We start from the raw sequence: 24555 nt of genomic DNA, 5'->3' as shown, positions 1-24555 counted from the left end.
ATTTTAGCTATCTGTAAGGAGGTAATTCTTCCCAATGACCACTAGTGTAAGGACCATTCCTCTCACTGACCATCACACTAATGTATCATGAGTTGTAGAGTTCTAATTTTTAGCAGGGGTTCCCCGAGACCGGAGAACTATTTCAAGGGTTCCTCTGTGTTGAAAAGGTTGAGAAAGGCTGGTCTAGGCAATTGACGTCATTGCCCTCAGTGCCTCCCGAGATGCATGACGTGCATATCCCAGCAGGCACTAGGAGCACTATACTAGTACCAGTCAGTAAAAGGAGGGGGGCAGGTCTAGTAGCACTTGCACCCAGAAGAGCCAACAGCTGTCACAAGGCAACATGTCAGCACCAGACCCCTGCAGCGGGTTGCAGAGGGGAGGGTCCCAGCTGGGGAATCTGCTGGCTAGGTGAAAGAAAGTTCTTCAGCTCAATAAGCAATAAAGAGGACAGCATCAACTACATAAACTGGCTTATTCACTACACTCTTAGAAAAGGCATGCATTATTGAATCTGACATACAACATATCACGATTGGGCTTCTGGAAGACTGAAAAGTTATGCTCTGCCAACTGCCTGACTTCATGTTGACAACACATGCCGTCTCCTGAATGTGCCAAACAGTATCACATGCCAGAGCCCTGTACATGGCTATGTGTTTGATATGCTAATAGCTGAAAGTAAAAGTGTATTATCAGAAGGGATTCAGGAAATTTTCAAGGCATCAAGACCTTAGGGGCTCTCACATCAATTCCACAAGCCGTTCAGTAACATAAGTAAAGCTAAAAAGCGGGAAACTATGCATCCTCTATATGAAAGCTTGCATAATTTTATTTTAATGGTACATATTCAGGTTTTTTGCATATACAATTTTTACAGGTTCTTTTGTCATAAAAACGTTTTTGTTTTAAATTTTAAGAACCTTAGTCTTTTCTGGTGAACTGAAAAAGCACATCAGTGCAAGATATCACCCCATACAGCATGTCTACCAACATCTTATACAAGGCCAGCTGAAAATATTGTACTCTAGCTTAAATGAGCCCTTGCTGCAAACACCTTACGAGTTAATATTTCCATTTAAATTTGGACAGTGCTTGAATACAACTGTACAAAATAAAAAATAAAATAAAAAAAAAACAAAAAAACACTCATCATAAAAAAATATTGGAATACTCACAGGGTCCTTTAGCTCTTCATTCTCTTTCGAAGTTCGAGGTATTTTTAGAAGGAAATCATCTCCACATTCTGTATCGGAAGCATTGGGAGACTCAGCCAAGTCGGGAAACTCTTCTCGCTTCTGACCTCTGAACCGGATCTTGTCCAGTCTCCTTAACATGTTCAGTACAGCAGTTTTCTGCTTTACTTTAACATGACTGTTCAGTTCCCTGAAATGTACAAAGAAGGAAGACATTGAGACAAACAAACAAGCAAATCTGCAGCATTTCAGACATAGTTTGAGCAGTACATCCTTAAATCTCCAAGCTTATCCACACCCATGTAAAGCATGTGACAGATTAACGCTCCATAGTCTTTACACTGCCCACATTCATCACCAGAACACAGCTAAATGCTGCTCACCATGGCGCATCAAACCACAATTTCTACTATCACTTTTGAAGCAATTGACAGGACCCATCATTTTGGCTTTTACATAACACTGATATGACCATTTAAATTTAAAATGTATACAAGTACTTTGAGGTGATCAAAAGTCAACATGCAAAAAATGTATGTGCAAGCCGAAAATTCTAGGAATACAGGAGATCGCACCGACACCATACATATGAAAAATACATTTGATACAAAATTTTACTCTTAAAACGCAAAACTGAACAATCTTACACAAATGTTATAAATCAGGGATGTAAGACTACCTTCCAATCTGAGATCTCCTGGTATAAGGAATACATGACACTCCCAAAAGTAGCTTGTAGTGTATGAACTCACCAGGACCAAGTACCATCACATGGGCATTTAATGCTTATCCCCAAAAACATTCAAAATTTGTTACATGCATATACATTTCAGAGTGGTCCTGAGGAAGACCAAAAGGAGGAGTGTGATTGATTACAGATACTGTCCAGATTGTACACATTAAAATTACCATGAAGTGTATGCTACAAAATAACCAGGTAAAATGTAGTGTTCTTTTTGTCTACTGTTTAACGTTAAAGAACAACTTTGAAGGAAAAATAAAGCGCCATTGGGAGGAAGGTATCCAGTAGGAGACCTTCTAATAGATTGACCTATATTGTCTGTACCGCATCCTTAGAAACTTGAACGATAAACAATATAAGCATCAAGATAAATAGATGAGCATCATTTATAATAAATCCAAATTAATAACATCATCATTGGGGGCCCACATTTTCCAAACTACACCCCTACTCTCAGCTCCCTCTTGAGGAGTAGGGGTGTAGTTTGGAAAATGTGGGGCCCCAATGATGACATTATTAATTTGGATTTATTATAAATAGTGCTCATATATTTAGGAGCACCATACATATATTGCTACCACAACAAGATGATCGAGCATTGCCCCCTCTTTAAAGCAGGTATATCCCTCTACTGATTTAAGCCATACTATCATATTACTAACTCTTATTTCCAGTAACCTTTATATGTGACTGAATGTTAGTCACATTGAGAACTTGCCATCTACTTGAGTCCGTGGACTTGGAGTGGAAAAACCCAGAATGAGCTGACCCATCTGTTCCAGAAACTGTATAGTTGGCGGTGGTGTGCATACTTTATACTTTTAGGTTTTACATTAATAAGGACAGGTGTGTAATATTTATTGCTCCCTAATAGGGAGGACAAATCTGTATGGATTAATCTTTACTACATTGTTCTGTTGACTATTATATTGTTTACTATTATAGAGCTTGACTGTTGCCATCTTCCTGATGAAGCGGGCATGGACCTGTGAAACGCGGTAAAGTCACAGTGAGCAAATTATCATCCGAGTCTGATGAGTGATGATATTTTTAGTCTCTTATGTACAACACGGATGTATTTTTCAAATGCCATAGGTTTTTAACAATTGAATTCACTATTGACTTTTTATACAAAGATATGGTAGCTTTCAAGTCCTCATTCGCATTAGTTTAGGTCTTTTTGTATGAACAACTGACGGCTTCATAAAGTTTGTAGGGCACTTGTGTCTGATGCATTTACGGTATTAATTTCAATGGCTGCCCTACATACATTAGATGCGCAAAATGTAGTGCAGGCATGATTTTTAGAATCGCATGGTGCAATGCATTTTAGCAGTCACAAACACAAGAGCGTTTGCCAGATATGTAGGGGGAGCCATTAAGAATCAATGGCACCCTAACACGTCTGCAGAAGGCAGCAGGTTCTCATGCAGTCCGGGAAAATTTGCAATTTTCCACAAATCCCGCACTGCACCTGGTTTGCACAAGTCCTATATGAGAATCCACTTTTGGGGAGGAAGGACAATCCATCCCTTCCAAAACAGACTATAATATTAGCCTATGAAAATGCAGAGCTCAAGTACAATGGTTAAACTACAAACCAATTTCAATCAATCTAATCTACAGTGTGCCCACAAATATAAGGGCAAAAGCCAAGTAGCAGTTCAGGGTTAAAAAAGGAAGTCCTTATACACTTCCTTTTTCCCTGAATGTCACATGCAATTCTGCCATTTACTCCCTTTTATGCGAAACTGCAGGATGCAGATGTTTCCCATAGGCATTTCCATATAAGGTGTGTAGGGAACGGGCTCTTTGGAGACGTAATTCTTGGGGAGATAACCATGTCAAAAGATAATGAATCCCCAGCAGCTGCCTCTGCAAGCCTAATGAGTAATGTGGAAGCTAAAAGAAAAAAATAATGTTGGGATATGCGACAGGGAGGTTTGAGGTAATACCTGGACATACACTTTAATCCTGAAGACCAGACAAGCAATTAAACCAATGAATACATTCTCCTCCCCCTCCTAAACCACATTTGGCTCTTTAAATCTTTTTTGGGAGATTGGGTACTTAGTTTTGATAGATACCTGCTCCCACTTCAGCTTGGATGGCCTAGGCCCCCCTTTTTGCCCACAGCCTTCTGGGATGCCTCACAAACCCCAGAAAGCTGTGGGACCATTCCCACGATACCACACAGCTCACGTATTGGCAGTGGGAAAAGCCACAACTGGCTGCCCACAGTTGACATGGTAGGGCTGAGGATCCAAAGACGAGAGACGAACCGACCTGGGTGTGGACATCGCTGGATCCCTAAAAAGGCAAGTGTCCTCTTAATAAAGTCAGCAGCTACAGTATTTGGGGAAGTCAGGGGCACTTTAAAAAAAAATAAAAAAAAAATAGCATGGGCCATTGCAGGTTATCTTTATGGAGAGATCTGGGGTCTTTTAGATCCCAGATCTCTCCTCTGGCTTCCAAAGCATCTGATCAAACTGAGATCTTCAGGTGTACATGGACTTCCCGTCTCCTGCCTGGGGAAAAGAAAAAGAAAAAGAAAAAGAAAAAAAAAAAAAGTCAGGCCGAGTGCTCCTTAAACCTTGTTATCAATTAACGCATCCATTATTGTCTGAGGTAGAGAGGCACACAGATGACATCATGATCTCCACTTAAGCCACAGGAAGCCCTGTATTCATTGATAAAATCCAAAGCTTCCGTCAAGGCTGGCTTAGTCCTTCCTTCTCTGGGCTGGCTGCTCAGCTGTCGACTAATTGCCAGCTCTCATCTCTCTCCAGTTACCCAGCTGTTCCCGATCCTGCTCGTCTTAACAACCACCCATTGCCGATTAACGGCTTCCGAGCGGTTGTTTAACTCTGAGAGGCCGTTAATTAACGGCCTCCCAGAATTCTGCTCTCGCTCGCCCCCTGGGGCGCGCACACGAGAGCATCCGTGACCGCTGGGTCCAGTGGACCCGGCGCATCATGAATCACAGTAAACGGCCGCTCATCGCGGCCGTTTACCACGTGATCGCTCCGTCAAATGACGGAGTGATCACTTGTAAACAAACCGGCCCCAATACCCTGCAACGCCCCGCAACACGCCGCAACGCCCCGCAATACCCTGCAACACCCGCCAATACCCTGCAACACCCGCCAATACCCTGCAATGCTCTGCAACGCCATAGTCGGTGATACCCAGCCATAGTCGGCGATACCCAGCCATAGTCGGTGATACCCAGCCATAGTCGGTGATACCCAGCCATAGTCGGTGATACCCAGCCATAGTCGGTGATACCCAGCCATAGTCGGTGATACCCAGCCATAGTCGGCGATACCCAGCCATAGTCGGCGATACCCAGCCATAGTCGGCGATACCCAGCCATAGTCGGTGATACCCAGCCATAGTCGGTGATACCCAGCCATAGTCGGTGATACCCAGCCATAGTCGGTGATACCCAGCCATAGTCGGTGATACCCAGCCATAGTTGGTGATACCCTGCAATACCCAGCCATAGACATTCCCCCCCCTCCCGCCGCCCTCCGGTGCTTCTACCGAATCGCTAATACGATCAAAGCCAGAATCTTTTTTTTTTTCAGGCTTCCCAGCTTAGAGGTGAGATGTGGGGTCTTATTGACCCCACATCTCACTGTAAAGAGGACCCGTCATGCTATATTCCTATTACAAGGGATGTTTACATTCCTTGTAATAGGAATAAAAGTGATCAAAAAAATTATTTTTGGGGAAAAAAAATGTCAAACTAAAATAAATAAAGTAAAATGAACAATAAAAAAAATGTTTTTTTTAAAGCGCCCCTGTCCCCATGTGCTCGCATGCAGAAGCGAACGCATACGTAAGTCCCACCCCCAAATGAAAACGGTGTTCAAACCACACATGTGAGGTATCGCTGCGAACATTAGAGCGAGTGCAATAATTCTAGCCCTAGACCTCCTCTAACTCAAAACATATAACCAGTAAAAAAAAATTAAATCGTCGCCTATGGGGATTTTTAAGTAGCGACGTTTGGCGCCATTCCACGAGCGTGTGCAATTTTGAAGAGTGACATATTAGGTATCTATTTACTCAGCGTAACTTCATCTTTCACATTATGCAAAAATTGGGCTAACTTTACGGTTTTTTTTTTTGGTTTTTTTTAAGCACAAAACGTTTTTTTTCCAAAAAAAAGCATTCGAAAAATTACTGCGCAAATACCGTGCGAGATAAAAAGTTGCAAAGACCACCATTGTATTCTCCAGGGTGTTTGCTAAAAAAAACATATATAATGTTTTGGAGTTCTATGTAATTTTCTAGCAAATAAACGATGATTTTTACATGTAGGAGAGAAATGTCAGAATTGTCATGGGTGCTCCAGAACACCTGATGGCGCTCCCTGCATGTTAGGCCTCTGTATGTGGCCACACTGTGTAAAAGTCTCACACATGTGGTATCGCCATACTCGGGAGTAATAGCAGAATGTGTTTTGGGGTGTAATTTGTGGTATGCATATGCTGTGTGTGAGAAATAAACTGATAATATGACAATTTTGTGAAAAAAAAAAAAAAAAAAAAAAAAAGTAAAAGTAAAACAAATCTTGATTTTGCAAAGAATTGTGGGAAAAAATGACAACTTCAAAAAACTCATCATGCCTCTTACCAAATACCTTGGAATGTCTTCTTTCCAAAAAGGGGTCATTTGGGGGGTATTTGTACTTTTCTGGCATGTTAGGGTCTCAAGAATTGAAATAGGCCGTCAGTACTTCAGGTGTGATCAATTTTCAGATATTGGCACCATAGCTTGTGGACTCTATAACTTTCACAAAGACCAAATAATATACACCAATTTGTACTTATTTTTACCAAAGATATGTAGTAGTATAAATTTTGGCCAAAATTTATGAAGAAAAAATTACTAATCTGTTAAATTTTCTAACAGAAACAAAGAAAAATTCATTTTTTTTTTACAGAATTTTCGGTATTTTTTCTTTTATAGCACAAAAAATAAAAAACCCAGCGGTGATTAAATACCACCAAAAGAAAGCTCCATTTGTGTGAAAAAAAAAGGGACAAAAATAGGTCCAGTGTTGCATGACTGAGTAATTGTCATTCAGTGTGAGAGCACCGAAAGCTGAAAATTGGTCTGGTTATTAAGGGTGTTTAAGTGCCCAGTGGTCAAGTGGTTAAAGACTGGCTTGCTGACATCCCTTCTGGTTCCTTATCCTGCTTGCTGTTCCTCCACTTGAACCCCTGACTTCTGGCCTGGCCGATTACCCGATCTGGTTATTGAACTGGCTGACTACTTGATCCGGTTACTGGACTATGCTTTGACTACACTTACTCCATTTACCTTTTTATTTTTTATTAACAAACAAGTGTGATTTAATTGTACTTCTATCTCATTCTTGTTCATGGTTTCTGACAGCTTCCTAGGAACAAAAGCAGAACTCAGCCCAGCTCAATTTTCTTCTAGCAGCAGATTTCTCTAGGGGTGGAGTACCCGTCTTCCCAGTGGCTTCCTTAACAATTTTATGAAGGTATTCCCCAAATAGACATTCATCAAAAGGCATGCATAGATGATGCCTTTTTACTAGCAGGCCAAACTTTCAGCTACAAAATCCTGTACGTTTGCACAGAGATAAGGGACATTCCAGAGATTGGTGAATTACATTCTATAGAGTCAACACAACCGAGTCCTCTAAGACAGATTTCAAGACCTGATCGGACAAGCCTGTGTGAAACCAGCCTTACAGTTTGTGCATTAAGGCTCCATGCATGCTGGCTTAAAAAAACATTGCTTCTACAAGAGTTTTGAGTTCTGTCTGTAGAAGCAGCTCAATGTTATCCTATGTGTCCATGCACATTAGAACGTTTACCGACATCTTTTAAGTTGAACGTTTAGAGGCAGGAAAAAAAAAAAAAAAAAAAAAAAAAAAAAAACACACACACCTTCTGGTTTGCGTTTCCGATTGGAGCTCACTGGTAGAAAAAAAAAAAAAAAATTAACTCTTCTAAACCCATCTAGACTTTATACTAAAAATACTCTATATGAGCATTTTTTACTCCCAAGAGAACAGGCCCAGTGTGCATGGAGCTTAAGATGTGGAACTCCTTTCCACAGTTGGTGGTGCAAGTAGTTGGTGTAGATAAAATTCAAGAAACAAACACATGTAAAAGTTTTTTTATCAAGCACAATATGCAGGGATATGGAAAGTGACAGACACACAGACACACACACACCTTTCTGGTTTGACTGGTATCTTTATTCAACCTCGTCAGCTATGTAACTACATGTAATGCAGAAAGGAATGTATCTAAGAGGGGTGAGAGGCATGTGTGAAATCTTTCTTCAATCACTAGCCCACGCCACCCGCTGTCTCACTTTCAGGATCAGGTGCAGGACCAAAAAAGGGAACTGCTCATGCTTTGTAATTTAAAGAAACAGGCCCTCTGATGTCATAACCACCAACTAAAAACTTTATTCTGCAAAGCCACAAACTCTTGCCATGGGTATGCCCATTCTAACATGTTCCACCTATCAGGGCATAGTCATGGAGATGGGAGGAGCTGGCAAGGAGATCCCTTGTGAAGCCTGAAGGAGCCTAGAAGGAGCTAAAAACACTTTCAGGTGTCTCAAAGAAACACACCTAATACAGACGAATTCACAAAAAAAACAACGATTTCATAACTAGGGCTGGGAAAAAAAATAAATAAAGATCGATTTTAATCTTGAATCGAGTTGCAAGTTCAAATCAATTCAGATTTGAAAAAAAACTTTTTTTCCCCCCTTCAGAGTTTCCGTAGCAGGGGGCGTGTCTACAGGCCCGTTGCGACAGGACAGGCAAAAAAAGCGGCTTTGCAGAGCGCACAGAGGACACGGGAGGCTGTATTCCTGATCTAGCCAGCAGTGAGGGGGCGGGGCCGGGAGCATCACTGACGTGCTGACTCCGCCACATGTAGCTTGTATGCTCAGAAAAGAACGGCTGTAGTTAGAGCAATGATCGGAGTGGGCCCGTCAGTGGAGCTCCGGGCCCCGCCCCCTCTATATTGGCTGGGTAATACAGAGGTCTGGGGGCAGGGCCAGAAGCTCCAAAGACGCGACAACTCCAATCATCACTGCTAACTACAACCGCTCTGTTCCGAGTGGAGCTCCCGGCCCCACCCCCTGGTGTCCACTGTGCATTGCACTCTGCAAAGCTGTCATTGGGGCCCCAATTCACAGGTAATCTCCTGCAGTATGTCCGCAGTCTCCGGTAATCTCCTGCAGTATGTCCGCAGTCTCCGGTAATCTCCTGCAGTATGTCCGCAGTCTCCGGTAATCTCCTGCAGTATGTCCGCAGTCTCCGGTAATCTCCTGCAGTATGTCCGCAGTCTCCGGTAATCTCCTGCAGTATGTCCGCAGTCTCCGGTAATCTCCTGCAGTATGTCCGCAGTCTCCGGTAATCTCCTGCAGTATGTCCGCAGTCTCCGGTAATCTCCTGCAGTATGTCCGCAGTCTCCGGTAATCTCCTGCAGTATGTCCGCAGTCTCCGGTAATCCGGTAAATGCCTTGTAATAGGAATAAAAGTGACTCTTTTTTTTTAAAAGAACAGTGAAAAAAATTAAAAATTAAAGTTAAAATAAATAAGAAAAAAATAAATAATTTTAAACGTGCCCCGCCAAGCTTACATGCAGAAGCGAACGCATACGTGAGTAGCGCCCACATATGAAAGCGGTGTTCAAAACGACACATGTGAGATATTGCCGCGATCGGTCGAGCGAGAGCAATAATTCTAGCCCTAGACCTCCTCTAACTCAAAACATGCAACCTGTAGTATTTTTTAAACGTTGCCTATGGAGATTTTAAAGGGTAAAAGTTTGTCGCCATTCCACGAGCGGACGCAATTTTGAAGCGTGACATGTTGGGTATCAATTTACTCGGTGTAACATTATCTTTCATAATATAAAAAAAAAATTGGGCTAACTTTACTCTGGTCTTATTTTTTTAATAAATTATTTTTCCCCAAAAAAGTGTGCTTGTAAGTCCACTGTGCAAATACGGTGCGACAGACCGCATTGCAACGCCCGCCAATTTATTCTCTAGGGTGTTGGAATAAAAAATATATATAATGTTTAGGGGTTCTAAGTAAAGGGAAAGAGATGGGCGAGCAGTGAAAACAGGCAGGGGAAGCGCCATTAGCATTGCTGGTTGTCATAGCAACGGCCACCACAAGAGGGCGCCAGATTCCAGAAGGAAGCATAGGACCGCAGAAGGCCTCAAAGCCGCGGCCTCAATTACCGGCCGGCGGCGGCACAGCCCAAAGCGATCACGCCAGGGGGGGTGTGCACGGAGACAGGATAACCCCCCAGCTGTGCTGCGCCTGGTCGCTAATTCTAGTCGCAAATGCGACCTGGCGCCCGGGGTTTGTCGAGCCCTGGCCTATGAAACTGCATAATGTGCCACACACTACAGATAGGGTTAATAAAAGCCAGGAACCAGTGTCAACATGCAGAAGAACCCTTGCCTTACATTATCCAGGACACTAGGCCTACTAAAAAGGGTTCCAAGCTTCCCCTGTAATGGTGGGCATACTCTCAAAGAGGTCTTCAGGATGTGGGAATCATTGGGAAGAAACACCAACCTGGACTTGAATATTACCCTGCTGTCAACGACACACGTTGGACTACTTGCCAAATACAGGCTGGCCCCACTCAGTGGGCCTGGGTACAGTCTTCAATGTACCCATATCAACAATAACAGATCCAAAAACTGCTCAATAGCCCAGGCTAGTAAGCAGCTGACTCGTTAACCACTTCCCGACCAGCGCACGACGATGTACTTCGACAGAATGGCACGGGCAGGCATATTGGTGTACAGGTACGTCCAATATTCGATGCCGCCCTGCCATCGGGAGCGCGCCGCCGGCGGCGCGCTCCCGCGCTGGTCGGGACCCCCGTGAGTCCGGTCGCGGGACCCGCGGACTCGATCGCCGCGGGCATCCCCGCGATCGTCTCACGGAGCGGCCGAATGGAGGAAATGCTGTGTAAACAACATTTCTCCATTCTGCCTAGCAACTAGTGACGCTGATCTCTGCTCCATGTGATTGGAGCAAAGATCAGTGTACACTAAATGAAAGCCCAACCCCCCCCCACAGTTAGTAACACACCCCTAGGAACACTTAACCCCTACACTGCCACCCACTGGTTAACCCTTTCACTGCCAGTGTCATTTACACAGGAATCACTGCATTTATATAGCAGTGATTACTGTATAAATGACAATGGTCCCAAAAATGTGTCAAAAATGTCCGATGGGTCCCCCACAATGTCGCAGTCACAATAAAAATCGCAGATTGCCGCCATTACTAGTAAAAAAAAAAAATTATAAAAAATTATTAATAAAAATGCTATTAAACTATCCCTATTTTGTAAACGCTATAACTTTTGCGCAAACCAATCAATAATCGCTTATTGCGATTTTTTTTAACAAAAATATGTAGAAGAATACGTATCGGCCTAAACTGAGGGAAAAAAAATGTTTTTTTATATAATTTTTGGGGGATATTTATTATAACAAAAAGTAAAAAATAATGCGTTTTTTTCAAAATTGTCGCTCTATTTTTGTTTATAGCGCAAAAAATAAAAACCGCAGGGGTGATCAAATACCACCAAAAGAAAGGTCTTTTTCCCACAAATAAAGGACGTCAATTTTGTTTGGGAGCCACGTCGCACGACCGCGCAATTGTCAGTTAAAGCGACGCAGTGCCGAATCGCAAAAAGTGGTCTGGTCTTTGACCAGCAAATTGGTCCGGTCTGTAAGTGGTTAAAAGCTTCAGGAGGAAAAAATGTAATTGTTTACAAAGAAAAATTCTTCAGGAGAACAGAACAGGTCTATAGGACAATAGCAAAAAAACAAAAAACAAAAAAAAAACTGAGTCACTTATTTTGCCAGTGACCATTCACCTGAAGGCAGCCAGCATATAAACCATGGTCTATGAATACAAGTCTTGTTTACTGTCCTGTAAGATAGACTTTATCTAAACTTCTGAAATTACATTAAAGTGGTGCTCAAATCTATTTTTTTTTTCTTTTGATACATTACCTGCAAAGAAAAAAAAAAAAAAAAAAAAACGCCCCAACCACTTACCCAAGTTCCCTCTTGATCTGGCGCTGTGCCCAGCTGCAGGTCTTCGCCCCTTATGGCCTCTTCTCAGATTGGCTCCTGCTGCTGTCTGTCAGTGAGGAGGGAGCTGAGGGTGTGCACGAGACACGCTGTGTGTCTTCGGACGCACACAGCCTGGTTTGGGAGTGCATAGTACGGCTTGCTATGGAGGCACTCAGGGTATTAGGAGGAACAGAGCACTGGCGAGGGACCCCAGAAGAGGAGGTAATAGACTGGGCTATTCAATACCATTGCACAGAGCAGGTAAGCATTTTATTTTTTATTTTTATTTATTTTTTTTGAGAGAAATTGATGTTAAAGGCTTTACAGAAACTTTCAGTTAAACCTTTAAAATGCCTAGCAACTCCCTATTTTACATTAAAAGCTACATTAACCACTTTCAGACCGGACCATTTTGCTGGTAAATGACCAGAGGTCTTTTTACACTTTGGCACTGCGCTGCTTTAACTGGTAATTGCGCGGTCATGCAATGTTGTACCCAAACAAAATTTGCGTCCTTTTCTTCCCACAAATAGAGCTTTCTTTTGATGGTATTTGATTGCCTCTGCGATTTTTATTTTTTGCGATATAAACGTAAAAAGACCGCAAATTTTGAAAAAAAATGATATTTTCTACTTTTTGTTATTAGAAAAATCCAATAAACTCAATTTTAGTCATACATTTAGGCCAAAATGTATTCAGCCACATGTCTTTGGTAAAAAAAAAGTCAATAATTGTATATTTATTGGTTTGCGCAAAAGTTGTCACATCTACAAACTAAGGTACGTTTTCTGGAATTTACGCAGCTTTTAGTTTACGACTGTCTATCTCATTTCTTGAGGTGCTAAAATGACAGGGCAGTACAAAACCCCCCCAAATGACCCCATTTTGGAAAGTAGACCCCCTAAGGAAATTGATAAGAGGCATGTTGAGCCCATTGAATATTTTATTTTTTTGCCTCAAGCGATTGAATAATGACAAAAAAAAAATTTTTTTTTTTTTTTTACACAAAGTTGTCACTAAATGATATATTGCTCACACATGCTATGGGCGTATGTGAAATGACACCCCAAAATAAATTCTGCTGCTTCTCCTGAGTACGGGGATACCACATATGTGGGACTTTTTGGGAGCCTAGCCGCGTACAGGGCCCCGAAAACCAAGCACCGCCTTCAGGCTTTCTAAGGGCGTAAATTTTTGATTTCACGCCTCACTACCTATTACAGTTTTGAAGGCCATAAAATGCCAAGATGGCACAAAACCCCCACAAATGACCCCATTTTAGAAAGTAGACACCCCAAGCTATTTGCTGAGAGGCATGTTGAGTCCATGGAATATTTTATATTTTGCCACAAGTTGCGGGAAAATTACAAACTTTTTTTTTTTTTTTTTTTTTTTTCACAAAGTTGTCACTAAATGATATATTGCTCATGCATGCCATGGGCATATGTGAAATGACACCCCAAAATAAATTCTGCTGCTTCTCCCGAGTACGGGGATACCACATATGTGGGACTTTTTGGGAGCCTAGCCGCGTACGGGGCCCCGAAAACCAAGCACCGCCTTCAGGCTTTCTAAGGGCGTAATTTTTTGAGTTCACTTCTCACTACCTATTACAGTTTTGAAGGCCATAAAATGCCAAGATGGCACAAAACCCCCACAAATGACCCCATTTTAGAAAGTAGACACCCCAAGCTATTTGCTGAGAGGCATGTTGAGTCCATGGAATATTTTATATTTTGCCACAAGTTGCGGGAAAATTACAAACTTTTTTTTTTTTTCACAAAGTTGTCACTAAATGATATATTGCTCACGCATGCCATGGGCATATGTGAAATGACACCCCAAAATAAATTCTGCTGCTTCTCCTGAGTACGGGGATACCACATATGTGGGACTTTTTGGGAGCCTAGCCGCGTACGGGGCCCCAAAAACCAAGCACCGCCTTCAGGCTTTCTAAGGGCGTTACAGTTTTGAAGGCCATAAAATGCCAAGATGGCACAAACCCCCCCCCCCAAATGACCCCATTTTAGAAAGTAGACACCCCTAAATTTAGGGGTACACTAGTGAGACTAGGTAATAAATGGCGGGTGCCCTGAAACTATAAAAAAATAACTAACCAACCAGCGTCACCTGTAACAGTTATATGGTGATCACTGGTGAAAGGGTTAACTAGGGGGCAATCAGGGGGCTTTATGCGGTAGTATATGGGGGTCCCTGGCGCTATAAAAAGCTGCGGCGAACCTAAATACCTACCTGCCTAACTAGCGTCACCTGTGACACTAATACAGCGATCAGAAAAACGATCGCTTATTAGGCTGGGTTCACACTGGAGCGATGCGGGAACGCCACGAATGCGCGGCGGGTTCCCGCATCGCATGCCTCCCGGCGGCAGTTCACACTGCCCTATGCGAACTGCTGGGAGTGTCAGTGAAATGTTAATGACACCCCCAGATCAGTTCGCATATCGCAGTGCGATCTGCAAACTTGGATCGCATGGTGTGAACACCCATGCGATCCGATTCTGCTGCGGACCAAAAAAAGGGTCCCGTGCGAGTTTGCGGCGGGTGCGACACGAATTCAGCCATACTATCTGTATAGCTGAACTCGAATCGCACAGAGATCGGATGTGATTTGCACTGCAGTGCGGTGCGAATCACATCCGTTCTCATAAACCGCTGCAATGTGAACCCAGCCTTAGTGACACTGGCGACGGGGGGTGATCACGGGGTTAAACCTTTATTGGGGGGGTTAGGGGGGTACCTTAGAACTAAAGGGGGCTAACCCTAACTGCCCTAACAGTTATTAGTCACAAATGACACCTGCCGGGTGATCAGGGGGTTAAACCTTTATTAGGTAATAAATGGCGGGTGCCCTGAAACTATAAAAAAATAACTAACCAACCAGCGTCACCTGTAACAGTTATATGGTGATCACTGGTGAAAGGGTTAACTAGGGGGCAATCAGGGGGCTTTATGCGGTAGTATATGGGGGTCCCTAGCGCTATAAAAAGCTGCGGCGAACCTAAATACCTACCTGCCTAACTAGCGTCACCTGTGACACTAATACGGCGATCAGAAAAATGATCGCTTATTAGGCTGGGTTCACACTGGAGCGATGCGGAAACGCCGCGAATCCGCGGCGGGTTCCCGCATCGCATGCCTCCCGGCGGCAGTTCACACTGCCCTATGCGAACTGCTGGGAGTGTCAGTGAAATGTTACTGACACCCCCAGATCAGTTCGCATATCGCAGTGCGATCTGCAAACTCGGATCGCATGGTGTGAACACCCATGCGATCCGATTCTGCTGCGGGCCAAAAAAAGGGTCCCGTGCGAATTTGCGGCGGGTGCGGCGGGTGTGGCGGGTGCGGCGGGTGCGGCGAATGGCTGAACTCGAATCGCACAGAGATCGGATGTGATTTGCACTGCAGTGCGGTGCGAATCACATTCGTTCTCATAAACCGCTGCAATGTGAACCCAGCCTTAGTGACACTGGCGACGGGGGGTGATCACGGGGTTAAACCTTTATTGGGGGGGTTAGGGGGGTACATTAGAACTAAAGGGGGCTAACCCTAACTGCCCTAACAGTTATTACAGTCACAAATGACACCAATGCAAAAAAAAAAAAAAAAAAAAAAAAAATGACATTGGTGTCACTGTGACTGGGGGGCAGGGGTAATTGGGGGGGTGATCGGGGGGTAAAGGGGGGGTGTGAGTGTGCCTGGCATGTTCTACTGTGTGTGGGATGTGTTGGTGCAACTCACTGATCCGCTCTCCTCCGTGTCGGAACGAAAAATACCGACACGGAGGAGAGAATACATCACTTCCTCTCCTGTGTTTACATTACAGGAGAGGAAGTGATGTCACCGGGGATTTCCATTCGTCGGGAGCGATCGCGAGGGGGTGGCCATGAATGAATGGCCGTCCCCTCGTCCGGGATCGCTCCCGAACGAAAACCGACCGCCGCAGGCACCGGGCGGGGGCCCGATCGGGCCCCCGACCCGCGGGAGGCAAAGCACGTACATGTACGTGCTTATGCCTGCCCGTGCCATTCTGCCGACGTACATCGGCGTGAGGCGGTCGGCAAGTGGTTAAAGCTAACTAGGGCCAACATAACTAAACGATTATGAAAATAGTTAACTTGGCCAACCGATTAGTTGGCCTGTATACAGAATGCATTATTTGTTTACATATCAGGAAATACAGTGCAGCACACATACAGCTCAGTACACCGTCCATACATGTCAGTAGGTGTCCGAGAACTTGTGAATGTGAGGAGCAATGCTTCATGGGACATGTAGTGCTGGGCAGGACGTGAGTGGTTCTAAAGTCAGAAGTTTTGTTACCTTGCTATAGGGGTGCTCTATACTAACTTTACAGCTTGTTATTTATTGGGGCACTCTGAAGAAACATTGGTGGGGAGCCCCAGAAGAGGAGAATCAGAGCTGCTCTGTGCAAAACCATTACGCAGGTAAGCATAACATGTTTGTTGTTTATAAAAAGAAAAACAAAAAAAAAAAATCACTTTAAAGACTGTGTGCAGCATCTGAACACAGAACGTGGAAGCCAATAGACTGAAGGTAACATAAGGCATTACAATTACATTTAACCACTTGCCAACCATCTCATGCAGATATACCGCGGCACAATGGCTTTCCTGGGAGAAATCCTGTACGGGTACCTCCTACTCTTTTTTTCGAACACCAGGGGGTGCGTGCGCCCACTGCACAGCGGGGGACCCAATGCGCGCGGCTGGCAAGTGCAATCACAGGGATTTGTGAGTGTGTTAAACACACACACAAATCCCTGTGCTGTCAGAGGAGAGGAGCCATATCGTTTGTTCCTACCAAGTAGGAAAAACAATATGGCTCCTTTCCTAGTCAATCCTATCCCCATACAGTTAGAACAGAGGGAACACACAATTAACTCCTTGATTGCCCCCTAGTGTTAACCCCTTCACTGCCAGTGACATTTACACAGTAATCAGTGCATTTTTATAGCACTGATCGCTGTATAAATGCCAATGGCCCCAAAAAAATAAACAAACCCCAAAAGTCTCTAATCTGGTCTGTCACAATGTCACAGTGCCACTAAAAAAAAATCGCAGATCACCGCCTTTACTAGTAAAAAAAAAAAAAAAAAAAAAGGAAAAGAAAAGAAAAAAGCATGTTGCTTCTGCTAAACATCTTAGGCCTGGTTCACACCTGTGTTTTTTTGGCGCTTTTTGCAGAAACGCACTACAATTCATTTAACATGGTTTCCTTTAGGACATGTTCACATCTTTGCTTTTCTCAGCCGCTGCGTGTTTGGAAAGGTCGAGGACTTTATTCAATGCAAAACGGTGCTTTTTTTTGGTTTTTAGACTTCAATGGACAAGCTGCAGAAGAAAACCATGCAGTGTTTTTTGTTTTTTTGTTTTTTATCTGCTCAACCACCAATTGGCTAAAAAAATATATAGAATAATGCAAATAACAGAAAATTGTGTGCAAAAAACACAGAAAAAAAGCACTACAGAAATGGATCAAAAGCTAACTGCTCAAATTTTGGACAAGAATATTTAATATTCAGTTTTAAAACGATTTACATTTTTGAAAGAAGACCACATGGACTGTGTGAAAATTCCTTTGACCAAGAAGTTTTCTATTCTGCTCCTTCAAATTTTACTGCCGCTGTGGTCGAAAAAAATTGATTTGACTACACTAATGATTACTAAATTGAACGAATGTTCCTAAAATTACATTTTCTTTTAAGAAAGTCATTGTTTTTGTATGGCCAGCATATATTACAGTTCTGTCTGAAAATCGGCAAAATGGATTTTCCCCCTTCCTGACCAGGCCATGTTTTCTGTGTCACTTTGACAAATGCGCGGTCGTGTGATGTTCCCAAAACAGAGTTTATGTCCTTTTTTCCCCCTCACAAATAGAGCTTTCTTTTGGTGGTATTTTATCACCTCTGCTGTTTTAATTTTTTTGCACTATAAAAAAAAAAAAAAACTCACACACTAATTTCTTTATCAGTTTAGGTCAATATGTTTTCTTCTACATATTTTTGGAAAAGAAAAAAAAAATTGTATTAAGCGTATATTGATTGGTTTGCACAAAAGTTATAGTGTTTACAAAATAAGGGATAGATTTATGGCAATTTTTTTTTTTCTACTAGTAGTGGTAGGGAGCTGCGATTTTTATCGGGATTGCAACAGACACTTTTAACACTTTTTTGGGGAACAGTGACATTTATACAGTGATCAGAGCTAAAAATAGCCACCGATATAAATGTCACTGGCAGGGAAGAGGTTTACACTAGGGGATGATCAAGAGGTTAACTGTTCCCTAACTGTGGAGGGAATCTGGCTGACTAGAGGAGTTCGATCGTTGTCCTACTTAGTAGGAACACACGATCGGTCTACTCTCCCCTGAGAGAACCAGGATTTGCACCAGCTGGGTATCGGCTCCGAGGATACAATGTGGGCATGTGCGCCTGCTACAGCATCCTAAAGAGCCGACGTACAGCTACGATGGCTTGCCCAGGGAAGCCAACCTGACACAGTATAACTGCGGAAGCCGGTCGGGAAGCAGTTAAATAAAACATTTGATCTCGGAGTCTGAGATTAAACCTCTTATAGTGAGATTTTGCTCCCTAACCATAAAGTTGGTTATTTATATTTACCACCGCATAAAGATATTCAAGAATAAAAATTGCTTTTTTAAAAAAAAAACAAAAAAAAAAAAAAACTTTACATATTAAACTAAATTATACACCACTTTTTTTAAAGGTCCTTATCGGATCAAAACAATTAGTTGGCCAACTAAATAGATTAGCTGTCCTTGTGCTAAAAATACTAGGGCAAATTACAGTTGTGTTCATAAGTTTACACATACCCTGGCAGAATTTATGATTTCTTGGCCATTTATCAGAGAATATGAATAACACAAAAACTTCTCTCACTCACGGTTAGTGTGTGGCTGAAGCCATTTATTATTAAACCAACTGTATTTACTCTTTTTAAAAATCATAATGACAACAAACTACCCAAATGGGCCGGATTAAAAGTTTACATACCCTGGTAATTTTGGCCTGATAACATGCACACAAGTTGACACAAAGGGGTTTGAATGGCTATTAAAAAGGTAACCAGCCTCACCTGGGGTCTGTTTGCCTGTAATTAGTGTGTGAGTATATAAAAGGTCAATGAGTTTCTGGACTCCTGTCAGACCCTTGCATCTTTCATCCAGTGTTGCACTGACGTTTCTGGATTTTGAGTCATGAGGAAATCAAAAGAATTGTCAAAGGATCTGCGGGAAAAGGTAGTGGAACTGTATAAAACAAGAAAGGGATATAAAGAGATATCCAAGGAATTGAGAATGCCAATCAGCATTGTTCAAACTCTAATCAAGAAGTGTAAAATTAGGGGTTCTGTAGAAACCAAACCACGGTCAGATAGACCAACTAAAATGTCAGCCACAACTGCCAGGAAAAATTGTTCGGGGGGGAAAAAAAAAAAAAAAACCCACAAATAAACTTCAGGTGAAATACAGGACTCTCTGAAAACATGTGCTGTGGTTTTTCCAAGATGCACAATAAGTAAACCCTTTTAGAAAGATGGGCTGCATGGTCACGAGAAAAAAAAAAAGCCATTACTACACAATTGCCACAAAGTATCCTGCTTATAATACGCCAAGCAGCACAGAGACAAGCCTCAAACCTTCTGGCACAAAGTAATTTGGAGTGATGGGACCAAAAACTTATATTTTTGGCCACAAATATAAATGCAACATTTGGCGCGGAGTCAACAAGGCCTATGATGAAAGGTACACCATTCCTACTGTGAAAGACTGAGGTGGATTGCTGTTGTTTTGGGGATGTGCGCACTACAAAAAGGCACAAGAAATTTGGACAAAATTGATGGCAAGATGAATGCAGTATGTTATTAAAAAATACTGGAGGAACATTTGCATTCATCAGCCAGGAAACAGTGCATGGGACATATTTGGACATTCCAACATGACAATGATCCATAACACAAGGCCAAGTCAACCTGTCATTGAATACAGCAGAATAAAGTGAAGGTTCTGGAGTGGCCATCTCAGTCTCCTGACCTGAATATCTTGTATTTGAGCATCATTCCACAAGAATTAGGCTCGATCATATTTTGCAAAATCCAAATATGAGGCCAAGTGAAGAAGTGAGGAGCTATGCAAGGTTTTTTATGCCTCTTTCATTTTTAATTTTATTTTCAATTCCTGTAATCCAGTGTTAGGTAAAAAGGCGATGAGGGATGCCACCACATAAGCTGTTCACATTCACACTTCCCTTGAACAATTTGAAAACGATAGTTTTATTTTAAGAAGTGATTAAAATAAAATCTCTCAAGGCTACGAACGTTCCTTTCTGCACTGCACACAACTGAACAACCCATGAACTTTGCCTGAGAAAACGCTTTGTAAAAACATACCAGATTGAGAAACAGGAAAGTTGAATTACAGGGATTCCTGGATCTCAACATGACCACTGACACAAGTTCTGTGGTCCTACGCAAAAGAAAAACCAAAATATTTAGTTCTGTAGTTCCCTTTACCACAAAATTACATGTGAAACAATGCCAATGCTTGCTAGGCCAAAGGCTGTCTCTGTTCTTTATTCCGAGTCTCTTCAGGGCAAAAGTCATGAAACACAACATAGGAAATGAAACATGCACGATAATTACCTAAAAATGGGCATAGTGCTTTCGGGGTCATTACCTTAAACACACATGCAGCATTATAAAAGGTTGTCTGTCTGTAAAATGGATGGGAGAGAAGTAATAATATCCCCAAGTTTTAAATGGACATTGTTAGCATCAGTAAAACAGGAAAGGTGTAACTCCAATTACTCCCTTTTGTGATGTGTTAGAATAAATCCTGCTATTTTAGTAGCAACTAGCAACAAAAGTGTGGTAGATTCTAAATGCTAGAATTCAATATCTACTGAGAAGATTTACATAATTGCAATCACCCTTCGGTCGATGGTCGAGAGATCATTTTTCCTGAACAAATTAAAGCTCGCTCTGTTTCTATTTCCCCCAAAACATTTCGAAAGTGTAAGATTGAACAGCGTTCGGTCTGAAAAATGTACCCTCTGGGCTTCAGTTATTTGTAGCCGGTATAAGCAGGCAGAGGGACAGCAAATCAGTTAGATAAAAATTAGAACGGCACAGCCTGGATCAAATTAAAGTACTGGCAATAGCCAAGGACAGGAGAGAACATGAGCCAACTGCAGTAGGAGAAGAAATCTGCATTTTCCACCAAGTCTGAAACTAGTAAAAAAAAAAAATCAAGATATATTAAGGTGAATTGTAACTTTAGATACTAAAAAAGGAAGAAAAAAAATGAATCGGTCCACTTAAAGCAGAACTACACTGTATCTGAGCACCAAAAACCAAAATTGCTATTTAAGCCATTTATAATATTCAAAATAATTACCGTATATACTCGAGTATAAGCCGAGATTTTCAGCCTCTTTTTTGAGGCTGAAAGTGCCCCCTCGGCTTATACTCGAGTCACCGCTGTCTGACTGCTCGATCAGCGTATCGAGCAGACAGACAGCGGACATTCTAAAATTCAAAAGCCGCGCCTCCGCCTCCGCCTTCGCCTGTGATAGGCGGAACACTGAATTTCCCAGCAGTCAGTGTTCCGCCTATCACGGACATCCGCTCATCCTCGTACTACGGACGAGGATGAGACGATGTCCGTGATAGGCGGAACACAGGCTGCTGGGAAATTCAGTGTTCCGCCTATCACAGGCGAAGGCGGAGGCGCGGCTTTTGAATTTTAGAATGGCCGCCGAGAAGAGCGGCGATCCTGGAAGGACGGAGGAGGCTCGGGACGGCGGCTCGGGACGGCGGCTCGGGACACAGGTAGGCTGGACACACACACACACAAGGCTGCACGGACACACACACACAGGGATGGATGGACACACACACAGGGATGGATGGACACACACACAGGGATGGATGGACACACACACAGGGATGGATGGATGGATGGATGGACACACACACAGGGATGGATGGACACACACACAGGGATGGATGGATGGACGGACACACACACAGGGATGGACGGATGGACGGACACACACACAGGGATGGACGGACACACACACAGGGATGGACGGACACACAGGGATGGACAGCCATATCTCACCCTCGGCTTATACACGAGTCAATAAGTTTTCCAGTTTTTTGGGGGTAAATTGGGGGCCTCGGCTTATATTCGGGTCGGCCTATACTCGAGTATATACGGTACACATTTGTTTTTTATTTTACTGAGAAATCACTTTAAAACACCCCCCTAGCATTTCTGGCCAAGGCCATCTTAAATAAGGGCAGGAGATTTATGTAGCATTTACTATCCATCTGGCTTTAGCTCAGGCAAGCAAGCAGGAGGGTGTACTTAGCTGAGAAAGCCCTTCTTCCCCTCCTGAAGACTCCTGGGATCATTTGCCTAGGCTTTGAAACCTGGAAGAAACTTAAAAAGCAGGTTCATGCTGGAAAACAAAATTTAAAGTCAGCACCTACAAATACTGTAGCTGACTTAATAAAAAGGGACACCTAACCACCCAGGGATCTAGCACCTTCCTCACCCGGGCTTGTTCTTCATTAGCCTTCAGGTTTCTGGCACCAGCTATGCTGCTTACGGCTTCACAGCCGGCTCCCCGCCACACTTTATGAACAGTCTTCTGTGACCTGTGATGTGTCCCAGAAGACTGTGGGGAGGGTGGGGGAAGAAGAGAACTTCTGCTTGGATTATCTTGGCGATCAGTGCGGAAGTGAGAGCGGGTACCTGTTAAGATAGGTTTCTCTCCCCACCCCCCCAAACAAAAAAATATGACATGTCAAATGTGACAGGGGAGGAGGACTTAAAAGCAGAATTCCCCTTTAAGAAATAAAAAAAAAAAAAAAAAATAAGTTTATAAAACAAGCAAATATGATATACTTTCCTATTTACTAATGCTAGCAGCATAAGGATTAAAAGTAGTCAGTCAATGTTGATTGGGAGAGTGAAGCACAGCTTAAAAACTGTAATGCCACCTACTCCGTGCTCCACTAGTGCCAGAACATTTACTTCTCATGTTCTCGGTTCTACAATACAGGGTCCCAATTATGTGAAACAAACCTATGGAAGCATTTTCTTCAGCCGGCAATTAGCTTCCCAGTAAAAGTGACAGATCTTTTATACCACTGTGGGTTTTTCCACCCTTTACATAGAATTAGCGCACCTACACTATCGAAGTGACAGATCGGCTTTGTCAAAAAACGACCACATGCTGGGCTCTATTCTACCAGAGAAACCACGGGTCATGTTGGGGGGGGGGGGTCTCTCAATTAAACAGCTTGTGGCTCCTAGTGTTTGCGATCCCCCTACCAATAACCCAATATTATTTCAGAACTTAGTTGGGTACTATAGATGTAACAACTGTGCAGTATGTTCTGTCAATGCCATTAGGGATAGGAAAACTACCCAGTTCGCCTCCTTGAGTACTACAAATTTTTTCAGATCAAATCATTTATTACGTGTTCTACTTCCAGTGTTTGCCTTCTGACCTGTCCATGTGGGCTCCAGTACGTTGGATGTACTGTACGTCCACTACAAGTCAGATTGCATGAACACATATGACACATTAGGAGAGACCTCAAGGGTCATTCCCTCTACAGACACTATTTGAAGGTTCATAAACAGAACCCTAAAGGGACTTCAGTGATAGGGATTGACAAGCTTAGGATTACCCTGGAGAGGGCGACCCAAAAGGCATGCCATTTCTAAATTAGAAATGCGCTGGATTTATAAAAATTAGATGCCTCAGGCCTTTTGGCCTGAACGTCGATATATAGAGATCAATGCCTTCATTGATAATGCCCAATTGTTATTAATTTGTATATTATTTTTAAATTTTAACATTTTTAATGTATACTGTTATGATATATACTGTGCACTTTGCTGATTTTGTTATGGTGATGCATCCTCCAACACATCCTCATTATGGCTGAAATTATAAGTATGGATTCTATAACAATCTAATAGAATCCAGTAATACTTTACCCAATTGTGAATTGGAGACATGTAGGTGATATATTGTGTTATACCATTTTAAATATTCATATAATTGTTCTTTTCTTCCTCATCATTGTCATGCGACAGCGGTGATCATCAAGTCGAGGTTTGGATTTCTCCTTGCGTTGCATTAGAATAAGTGTGAGTCACAACATGGTGCCTAGCCAAGAACGAGGCTTGGTTGCTGTTGTGTGATATTTAAGTGATGAATCAGCACATCGCCCGTGCCCCAGGAAGATGCAAGTTATTACGAAACATGTAGAGCGGTGCTATGCGCCGACGCCACATGTGACCCTAGTAGTTGCATTTTGAGCTTGACGACTATTTTTTATTCCTTTTTTTATCTTGTAGTATTGTGGTTTCCACCGCCTGCTTCCTTTTAAACACGCAATAAACGTTC

At 42.7% G+C, this 24555-nt stretch overlaps 1 protein-coding gene across 3 annotated transcripts in view; it reads right to left on the bottom strand.

Moving 5' to 3' along the window:
• GRAMD4 (GRAM domain containing 4) overlaps positions 1–24555 on the bottom strand; it is a 241629-nt gene that overhangs the window by 180022 nt on the left and 37052 nt on the right. For all 3 annotated transcript variants that reach the window (XM_077469837.1, XM_077469835.1, XM_077469836.1), the window contains exon 2: positions 1179–1386. In XM_077469837.1, the coding sequence (XP_077325963.1) occupies positions 1179–1386 (208 nt within the window). The remainder of the gene's footprint in view (positions 1–1178; positions 1387–24555) is intronic.

This window comes from Lithobates pipiens, unplaced genomic scaffold, assembly GCF_037356315.1.
Source record: "Lithobates pipiens isolate NorthernLeopardFrog02 unplaced genomic scaffold, aLitPip1_a1.2 Scaffold_8, whole genome shotgun sequence".
NCBI classification, from domain to species: Eukaryota; Metazoa; Chordata; class Amphibia; order Anura; family Ranidae; genus Lithobates; species Lithobates pipiens.
The sequence above is the reverse complement of the archived record's forward strand: the minus strand, read 5'-3'. Positions and strand labels throughout refer to the sequence as shown.